The 10,747-nt window shown below is 41.8% G+C and overlaps 1 protein-coding gene across 1 annotated transcript; it reads left to right on the plus strand.

The window, feature by feature from the left end:
• Window positions 1-4,417: 4,417 nt before the first annotated feature.
• Window positions 4,418-7,025, plus strand: LOC135254295 (C-C motif chemokine 20-like). The gene is made up of 4 exons (XM_064334422.1): window positions 4,418-4,612; window positions 4,835-4,937; window positions 6,154-6,231; window positions 6,480-7,025. The coding sequence occupies exons 1-4, from the start codon at window positions 4,534-4,536 to the stop codon at window positions 6,502-6,504; spliced, it is 285 nt and encodes a 94-aa protein (XP_064190492.1). The 5' UTR covers window positions 4,418-4,533; the 3' UTR covers window positions 6,505-7,025.
• The last annotated feature ends 3,722 nt before the right edge of the window (window positions 7,026-10,747 follow it).

Here is a 10,747-nt window from a genome sequence, read left to right on the forward strand (position 1 = left end):
GTATAGCTGCTGGCAAAGATGCTGGACAACTCTGATGTACTCCAACTCCTGACCACTCATCAAGCAACCACTTGTCCACTAGACTCCATCCCATCTACAGTCCTCCAGTCTATTACCTGTCCTCCATCATCAATGCCTCTCTTGCATGTGTCCATGTTTCCTCAGACTTTAAAATGTCCCGTCACACCCCAATCTGTAAACAACCTACCTTGGACCCCTCTGATGTCAAGACTTATCAACCTATATTGCTTCTACCTTTTCTGTCCAAAACCCTTGAAAGAGCAGTGCTTAAACAACTATCCTCTTTTCTCCATCAGAACAACCTGTGTCACCCTCACCAGTCTAGCTTCTGAACTGAGCACTCAACAGAGACTGCCCTCCTGGCTGTGACTGAGGCACTTGCCCCTGCAACAGCCTCACGCCTCTCCTCTGTCCTGATCCTTCTAGACCTGTCTGCAGCATTCGACATGGTCAACCACAAACTACTCATCCCAACTTTGACTGAGATGGGAATTTTTGGGACTGCCCTCTCTTAGTTTGCTTCCTATCTTGCAGATAGGTCTTACCAGGTCACCTGGATGGGGTCTGTCTCTACACTTCGTCCCCTTGTTACAGGAGTTCCACAGGGATCTGTACTGGGGGCCTCCGCTGTTCTCAATTTACACAAAATCACTTGGTTCAGTCATTAATTCACACTGCTCCTCTTATCACTGTTAAGCTGATGATACACAGCTCTTCTTCTCTTTCCCTTCCTCTTTCACCCAAATCAAAGAGAGAATATCTGCCTGCCTGGCTGACATCTCAACATGGATGGCCAGGCATCACCTGAAGCTCAACCTCAACATGACCAAGCTGCTGTTCATCCTTTCATCATTGTGGTTCGTTCTGATTGTTTGTTCCTGAGATCTGTTTGTTCCCCATGTTGACGTTGTGTTCTACTTGTTTCCGCTTGTGTGTTTGTGGTTCCCGTTGTTTTTGTACTAGTGTAGTCTGTTCTTGTTTATTTTTGTTCCTAAGAATATTTTGAGTTTGTGTTTTGCCCTTTGTGGCCTCCTGTTCCCTGTGTGTGTTTGCCTTTTTGTGTTAGTAAAATCTTTGTTAATTTTCCCTTTTTGAGTTTCGTGTTTTCCTTCCCCCACTCTGCGCCTGGGTCCCAGCACCCGTACTGTCACACCTTGCAACCCTGCCAGCCTATGCCATACAGCCACTACAGATGATTTAGAATGCTGCTGTCCAACTTGTCTTCAAACTTCCTACGTTCACTACGTGAGGCATCTGGATGAGCAATTTGGAACTTCCACAAGAAGTGAAAGTATTTCAAAAATGTGTTTTACTCAGGGCTTGCAGGCTGAGCAGTGGCAGTTCCATTTGATGTCTCGCTGTTCTTTCTTGCTGTACTACATTACCAGTGTGTCATTGCTGTGGCATGTGGTGCACAACACACGAAGTGGGGAAAACTCAAAGGAGGTAGCACAGCAGAAGTAATGAAAGCATGGCCACACGCATGTTGTGCATCATCTGGCCACGGCATGAAATCACTACAGATCTGTTTCTTTGACTCATCAGATTTCAAACTTTAAATGATGGCTCAGCTGTTTTGGAAAGTGACAAAAGCAAATAAATTATTATAAAATGCATCTGTTTTTTATGTGATCATGTATAATATAAGACATATACCACAGAGCTTCTCTACCCTAGCTCCCCGGTGGTGGAACAAACTGCCTGTTCCTCTACGAACCACTCAGTCATTGCCCATCTTCCGCCGTGGTCTGAAGACGTATCTCTTCAGACTGTAACTGGACTAACTATCACTACTCTGCAGGGCACTCCCAATCTAGAATCACTCTTATTATTTTTATCCCCCTAACTTGTTCCTGTAGCACTTTCGTGTTACACTTGTACCTTCATCCAGCACTTATTGCTCTTGTATTGTTATCTTGATGTTGCAGCTCATTGTCAACCCTCCTAGTTTGACTTACCATAACTTTTTGACCTAGACTATGCTTACTGTGTCAACTGGACTTAATGTGTTCATGGCAATGAATAACTGTTGCATAATGAGTATTGTACCTCTTTAGACCAGTGTTTTGTAGTGTTCCAATGGTCATCAGTATGCACTTACTGTATATTGCATTGGATAAAAGCATCTGCCAAATAAATGCAATGTAATATGTAATATTCAAAAACATTTCATTATCTCTATGTGTCCTCCACAAGGTTATGCCACTAATAATGTTTTTTATTGTGTATGAAAACATGTATTGGATAAACACATGCCAATTATAGAATCCTGTCTTCACTACAGTTATGATTTCCAATGGCAAAGCTGAATGGATGTTGGCAAATCATCCTCGGTTAACTTTATAGAACTTTACCTTTTGAAGAAATCAGCCCAGTAGGTACATGCAGAAGCAATTTATGGAGTGGGGCAAACATTATTTTTACATTATAGGCATATGCTACTGCTGTAATCCAGAGCAATTTACAATAAATTAAGCTCAATATAAATTCTCCAACTTAACATGTGCGGGTGGGCTATTTTCTTACAATCACGTAGTTCACACAACAGCCCAGTGGGGCCGGAAAGCTTCTGGCCACATCATACACAACACCGAGATACAAGCTGCTGTCAGTGTAACTCCAGAGGTACACACACAAAGCTGCATTTTTGGAAAAAAAAAAGAGTCCAGGCAACACGATTATGATTGTGACAGCCAAGTTTACTTCTTTGAAGAAGCTGATTTTTCCACTAAAATCGCTGTTTAATTAATCAGACATGTGCGTTACTGTGCATCTTTCACTACACTGCCATCTGCTGGTGGGGCCCAGCCCCACAGGCCCCTCAAGTAAAAGTGTCACTGTGTACATGTTCAATTTCCTGTTATCATTTTCAATGACATTAGCATGCTAATTAGCAAAATGAAAACAGAAAGTGACCAAAAAAACTATTCCATTTTTCCACTAATGAGTATTCCAGCTCATTAGGAAATGTGGCAGTAAAATTCGCAACACAACTCTTTACAACAACATAACCTTGTATAAACTCTGCATAACCTTTAACCAACAAAGAAGTGTCACTGACAATGCAACAGCATGCTAAAAATATATATTTGAATCATTAATATGGGTCTTTGCAGTGAAATGCAAATTTTGTCTTAGAAATAGTTTAATCCATTTGTTTTCAATGCATTTAATTTTACTGCCGTGCTAGGCTTTTTACCAGTGCTTTTATTCTATAGGAGTGTTCCATTAATTTCAATCAACACCAATGTCTCACTGATGTACAAGGAACATAAAAGTCTGTCTAAAAACCAAAGAATTGAATCAAATCTTTAATGCAAAATGTTTATATATATTGTTTTGTTTCTTGCACCTGCCTGAAGTATATTTGAACCACATGTAGTACTGCTACAAGACTTTAAATGAAGCGCCTTTTCAATAATATTCAGAACATATTAATTCTTGAAAGTTTTGTTTTTGTTTTCCACTTTTGTATATTTTAGTTAGTGACATATTTCATTTTTTAAAATCTGAGGCATCTGGAGGAGTGATTTGGAACTTCCGCAAGAAGTGAAAGTACTTCAAAAATGTGTTTTACTCAGGGCTGGCAGGCTGAGCAGTGGCAGTTCCATTTGACGTCTCGCTGTACTTTCTGCTACATTCCACTGGCCCTATTAGCAGAATGTCATTGCTGTGGCGGCATGTGGGCACAACACAAGAAGTGGGGAAAACTCAAAGGAGGTAGTGAAAGTAGTGAAAGCATGGCCACACGCATGTTATGCATCATCTGGCCACGGCATGAAATCACTACAAACCCATTTCTTTGACTTATCAGATTTCAAACTTTAAATGATGCCTCAGCTGTTTTGGAAAGTAGCAAAAGCAAATAAATTATCATAAAATGCATTTGTTTTTTTATGTCATCATGTGTAACATAAGACAGATTTATCACCCGCAGTCAATAAGTGCTGTTATTCTACGAAGTGTAACAGTAAAATCATTTACACATTTAGTGAGTTACATCTTGAGATTTTATGAATGCGGCCTGAGATGAGGTTTAATTTCTTAATCAACATTGACCGATTGCTCAAAAGTAAAAGTTCTTATCAGACTGGTAGCACATCACTGAATAGCTCCTTTGTCTGTGTTTACACTTTCCCAAAGATAAAATCCCCATGCCCTGCCCACATGTTTATGCTCTGAAATTCCACTCTGTTCTCCAAGTGAGCTTTGAGGTTTATGCTAGATGAATGGCATGACGTGGAATATAACCATCAAGAGGAAGTAATCTAAAATTATTTTGTTTCCTCTCCACACCTGTCACACAAGGTTGAAGGGGGAGGAGCCAGTGATCTACAATAGCAATCTAAAACAAACATGACAACAACAAACTAGTTTGGAAAGTCCACCAGGTGCCTCATATAAGGACGTTGAGCTCAGGCCAGAGAATCAGAACACTACCTGACTAGAGCTAAATGCACAGCCTGCTCCTATTTTGCTGAAGCCAAAGACACACAGAGTCTAAGACTGAAGATGGCGAGCACCAGATTCTTTACTGTGGCCCTGCTGGTCATTTTCACCCTCAACAGCTTCCTTCCTCAGACAGAGTCAGGTGAGTCTTCTCCCACTGTCACACAAGCTGTCATGTAGTTATTCCACAGTTTCCCAGCCATGAAATTTAATGTTATGATGATGTTGAGAGGTCTGAGGGCTAATTTCTGGACGATTTATGTTACTCTTCCCAAATGTAAGAATTGTCATTTTGAATGTGAACATCTATTTTCCCTTCTTTCAGCTTCTGTGGTTTACATTTTTTTTCCTTTTTTCAATCCAGTAAGCTGCTGCCTGTCATATACCAAGAGAAATATTCACTGCCAAAAGCTGAAGGGCTACACCATCCAGACATACAAGGGCATCTGTGACATGGATGCGATCATGTAAGTTATTCTCAGGGAGAATACAGAGATATGTAACACTGGTCATTGATAGGCAGTAAGTGTACAGCAGTGTTTAGAATCCAAGACTTGATTATAAGGATTTCAACAGTACTGTGGACAGCAGTGTAAATAATTGGTTAAACTCTTCACCTTTATCTTGACCTGCAGTGTAATGAGTGTCATATTGCAATATCATTTCAGCATTTAGCAGAAACTCACACACAGTGACTTAAATGTAATTTTATATGCAATCCTTGTATTTAGCTGAAGCAATTTAGATTAAGTACTTGTGAAACCAATGTTTCAGCAGTGTGGGGTGATTAGTGCACTATATGTCAGGGTTTTGACGGGTTGGACCCAAGCTCAGAGTAAAAGGAGACTCAATGGTAAATGAAACAAAGACTTTGCTTATTACAAAAACAAACAGGAACAAATAAAAGGCCACGAGGGGCAATAACAAATGAAAACTCAAAAATACTTAACAAAAACACAAGCATAGAAACTCAAAAAGTCACAACACTGGGAACACATAATGAGGGCAAAAAACAGTAAACTGAAACAGTCAGGCAGAAATCAAGCAGGGCAAAACACAAGCGGGCAAAACACAAGCAGACAGAATACATAGGCAGAAACACAAGGAACCAGCACCCGAGACAGGAAACAAAGAACTTAAATAGACAGGGATAACAAGACACAGGTGGGAACAATGATAGAATAATTAAAACCAATAATACAATTAACAAAGGGAGGGAGAACGAACTGAAGCACAAAACTGAAGTGCCGCCATCTGGCGGCCAAAAGGGGAAAAACAGAAACAGAAAATCCTGAACCATGACACTATATGCGGCATCTGAAGGTCGTAAAATAAAGATTTTGTAAAAAAGTCACAATAAAGTTGCAGTAGAAGTTAAAGTTTTGTCAGGTACGTTATTAAAAAGCAATGTGGGCAACAATGTATAGCAAAGGACTGTGGGATCAGAGGTTTGTTTGCTGCTGACTTTGAGAATAAGACAAATTAAAGGTTAATCAACCAGTGTGTGTTTACAAAGTGTGGCTTATCGTGTTTACACATCCAAATCCATGGAGTATTAATGCGCATAGTTGAATTATATTTCATGTGTATTAGCCACCTTGCTCAATAGACATGTAGTAATATAGCCATTGTAAATAATAGGCATGCATATTCCCTAAGGTTCAATTCAATGTGTCATTACAGCTTCCACACGAAAGCGGGCAAATTCATCTGTGCTGATCCATCAAAAGAGCAGACACAGGGGACAATCCAGTGCCTTAAGTAAGTCGCCTCCTCTTTTTCAATTGCACACTTTGTGTGACACACATTGTCTGTGATGCAATGAGGAGTCAATAAAATACGTCCTTCTGTAAGCTCTGAAACTTTTCTACAACTGTTCCCATACAACAAACACAAAGTTGAAATAAAATTACTGCTGGAATTATGTAGGAGTTTTATTTAATCACAGCAGCAAAAAAAGGTGTTGAAATTTTGTGCTTGAAAATAAACACTGGTCTTTCTATCTTCAGTGCAAGAGCCAAGAGTTTGTTTTGAGGAACATTCCGGACCTTCAGTCATACAACACAATGGCAATGAAGCAATTTAATAAGACAAGCTATTTTAATTGTTTCATTTCTGTGTTTTCTTTCAAGAGAAAGAGATTTCTAATGTTTAAACATTTTTGAATTGTATCTTTTACCTAAATCTGCTTATGGTATCTTATGCTGAACTTTTCATCAGTTCGTTTCTGATCTGTTTTATAAACAGAAGTAGTGTAGTATGCCATCTGAGATACTATGTTGGCATATTTGAAAGATGGGTTAAATTAAAATATTTTTAATGTTTTTAAAGGGTATCACAAATTATTTTTGTGTTAACTTTGCACTGTTTTCAGATATATATGTATATATATATATATATATATATATATATATACATGCATGCATATACTGTATATATGTGTACTGTACTGTACTGTTTAAACACAGTGAAATGAATCAGTAGGTTTGTTTTATTTGGCAGAATTCTTAAAGAATCTATGTAAGTAATGGTGTGACGAGGATATAATAAACATATCTGCATATGAAAAATAGTTTGTTGTTTTTCTTCTTCTTCTTCTTTATTTATATTTATTTATCTATTTATTATTTTACTACAGAGAATAAACTTTAGATAACAATCCAACAGTATACAATGTCACTGAAATGCAACAGCCAAAGTAAAAACAGCCCATGGGCAGCAATGTAGTAGAATGGATAAAGAGCTGGTATTGTAACCAAGAGGTCACGGGTTTAATTGCCTGATAAGACCCTGCTAATGTAACCTTGAGTAAGGTACTTAACTTGCATTGTTTCCGTATATATCCATCTGTATAAATGGATGCAATGTATGTGCTACATCAAAAAAAGGTTGTGTAAGTGCACAAGTACTGCTAAAATGCTTGTAATGTAAAAACAATTGTTAGTCTGTGTCCCGTTCCCTTTTTTATATCATACTTTTTATATCATATCATACTGCTGGTGTTGCCATATGTCATGCACAAATTGCACTTCAAGGTTGGTCACTGATTCATAGGCTTAAGATGAAAATATGCTTCTTTGTATGGTCAATTTGCATTGTTATTCAAGTTCATTCATCTGCATTTTGCTTAATTAAATAAAAATAAAACAGTTACTAATAGACAGCTTTTTTAACATTGATAAATATTACTGCTGTCATTCTGGACAGTTGTGAAAGCTTTAATGGCCTCTCAGAGATGAGGGTGGGGGCTCCGTCTCTCCACTCGTTTCTCTCCTTAAACATACCAGAAAGAGTAGGGCCCCACAATGGAAGGGACCCAAGCAGGGGGGTAGCTATGGGTGTGCCTGGCTGGGCCGAGGCCCACCCACTTCTTGCCTAGGCGCATTCTAGTGTGCAACTCGCATCTCGTCTTTTAGCGATAACAGCAAAAAAAAAGACACACAGACTTGTCACCATCGTTACTTTGAAAGCGTAATTTCCCTGCTGATATGATACCCCTCCCCCTACTTAACCAAGTGAAAGCATTTTCATCTATTCAACATCTATTCAATCGAGCTCATCCAAATTCAGTGCACGGATTCCACGAATACAGTACTAGAGAATGAAGCCGAAAGACAAAGTGAAAGGGATGAAAATGCAAGCTAGCTTTGATTTATTCTCGTGGCTCTAAACGTTCTTTTATCTTATCCAAGAAAAAAACGAACTTTCTGATAACAATTTCGGTAGCCTATCCAATATATTCTAAAGTCCCATGATACCTTGCACGGAATATGTGCAGAACGTCCAGTTTGGCATAAACAAACGTTATGCGTAATGCTATGTAACGTCTTAAAATGGCAGAAATTTGGGAACATACAAAGACAACACTAGAACTCTGTACTCTCGTATGTTTTCTTGTATGGGGATGGGACGACATGAAAACAATTTTGAACCGTCCACCACTTTTTGGCAATGTTCCAGCTCTCACATCATCACTATTGGGTGCTTCATAAAACGATTACACTACTAACTAACGCTTATATTACAGTGTGAAATATCCATTACATTACATTACATTACAGGCATTTGGCAGACGCTCTTATCCGGAGCGACGTACAACAAAGTGTATAACCATAACCAGGAACAAGTATGACGAAAACCCTAGAGAGAAGTACCGGTCCAAGTGCAGGGAACAACCGCATAGTTCAACTTGGACCCTGAAGGTTAAACTGATTAACACTAACACAAACGAGAACAGCAACAACGCAGTCTATGGAAAAATACAAGCAGTAGTTAAGACAGGTGCATTAACTAAGTCACCTACGAAACAGTTACCTAGTTACAACCCTAAGCTTACAGTCATTTACAGGGAGGTAGGGAGGGATGGGGAGAGGTGCAGCCTAAAGAGGTGAGTCTTCAGTCGTCGCTTGAAATGGGTCAGTGTCTCAGCTGTTCTGACCTCCACGGGGAGGTCATTCCACCATCGTGGGGCCAGAACAGACAGGAGACGTGTTCTGGAAGCGCAGGTGCGAAGAGGGGGAGGTGCCAGGCGTCCTGAGGTAGCAGAACGGAGGGATCTGGCTGGCATGTAGGGTTTGAATATCTTGTGGAGGTATGCAGGGGCTGATCCCTTGACTGCCTGGTATGGTAGGACCAATGTTTTGAATTTGATGCGAGCTATAACAGGCAGCCAGTGGAGGGTAGTGAGCAGGGGAGTGACGTGGGAGTGTCTGGGGAGGTTGAAGACCAGACAAGCTGCAGCATTCTGAATGAGTTGCAGGGGTCTGATGGCAGATGCCGGTAGACCAGCCAGAAGAGAGTTGCAGTAGTCCAGGCGGGATAGAACCATTGCTTGGACCAGGAGCTGGGTTGAGTAGGTGGTGAGATGTTATACAGGAAAAATCTGCATGCCCGGCTTACTGCTGCGATGTTCTTGGAGAGGGACAACCTGTTGTCCATCACCACTCCAAGATTCTTGGCACAGGGTGATGATATCATTAAGGTGTCCCCTAGGGAAATGGGAAAATCGCGGAGGAGAGAGGATAGAGCAGGAATAAATATTAGCTCCGTCTTTCCCGGGTTGAGCTTCAGGTGGTGATTGTCCATCCAGATCTGGATGTCCCTCAGGCAAGTGGAGATGCGGGCAGGGACCTGTGTGTCCGATGGGGAGAAGGAGAGAAAGAGTTGCGTGTCGTCGGCATAGGAGTGATAGGACAAGCCATGGGCAGAGATTACAGGGCCAAGGGATCTGGTGTATAAGGAGAAGAGAAGGGGACCGAGGACTGAGCCCTGGGGAACTCCGGTGGCGAGGGGATGGGGTGGTGCTACCTTACCCGCCCAGGCAACCTGGAACGAACGGTCAGAGAGGTAAGACTCAATCCAGTCAAGGACTGTGCCGCAGATCCCTGTTGCTACCAGGGAGGACAGGAGGATAGAGTGCTCCACAGTGTCAAATGCAGCGGAGAGGTCTAGAAGAATCAGGACAGAGGAGAGGGAGGCTGCTCGTGCGGCATGGAGTGACTCACTGACCGAGAGGAGTGCAGTCTCGGTTGAGTGGCCAGGCCTGAAGCCAGACTGGTGGGGGTCAGGCAGGTTGTTCTGAGAGAAGAAAGCAGAGAGTTGGTTAGATGCAACACATTCAAGTGTTTTGGATAGAAAAGGGAGGAGAGATACCGGGCGGTAGTTCTGAATGACTGAAGGATCTAGTGTGGGTTTCTTCAGCGGCGGGGTGATATGGGCCCTCTTGAAGGATGAGGAGAAACATCCAGAAGATAGGGAGGAGTTCACGAGGGAGGTGACAAATGGGAGGATGTCTGGTGTGATTGCCTGGAGGAGAGATGAGGGGATAGGGTCGAGGGCGCAGGTGGTAGGGCGGTGGGTGAGCAGGAGCTGGGAAACTTCAGAGTCTGAGAGGAGAGAAAATGTGGAGAAACAGGGGGCGGAGGGCACAGAAGGCGCAGAGGTGGCGGAGGGCGCAGAGGGCGCGGAGGGTGCAGAGGGGGTGGAGAGCGCAGAGGGCGCAGAGGGGGCGGAGGGCGCAGGGGGGCAGAGGGCGCAGAGGTGGCAAAGGAGCTGCGGATGTCTGCAATCTTTTCATCAAAGAATGCTGCAAAGTCATCTGCAGTGAAGGAAGACGGGGTGGAGGAGGTGGCACGCTGAGGAGATAGGAGAAAATAGAGAATAGTTGATGAGGGTTAGAAATGGAGTTATGAATTTTAGTTTGATAGAATTTTGCCTTAGCGGCATTGACAGCAGAAGAAAACTTTGTCAGGAGAGACTGATAGGCTGAAAGGTCAGA

The sequence above is a fragment of the Anguilla rostrata genome, chromosome 4 (genome assembly GCF_018555375.3).
Source record: "Anguilla rostrata isolate EN2019 chromosome 4, ASM1855537v3, whole genome shotgun sequence".
In the NCBI taxonomy this organism is placed as follows: Eukaryota; Metazoa; Chordata; class Actinopteri; order Anguilliformes; family Anguillidae; genus Anguilla; species Anguilla rostrata.

Excerpts from the sequence above, each read along its gene's own strand:
- LOC135254295 (XM_064334422.1), top strand. The coding sequence starts at position 4,534 with ATGGCGAGCACCAGATTCTTTACTGTGGCCCTGCTGGTCATTTTCACC. Across the intron at positions 4,938-6,153 it reads TGTGACATGGATGCGATCAT|CTTCCACACGAAAGCGGGCA; the intron begins GTAAGTTATTCT and ends GTGTCATTACAG. Across the intron at positions 6,232-6,479 it reads GGGACAATCCAGTGCCTTAA|TGCAAGAGCCAAGAGTTTGT; the intron begins GTAAGTCGCCTC and ends TTCTATCTTCAG.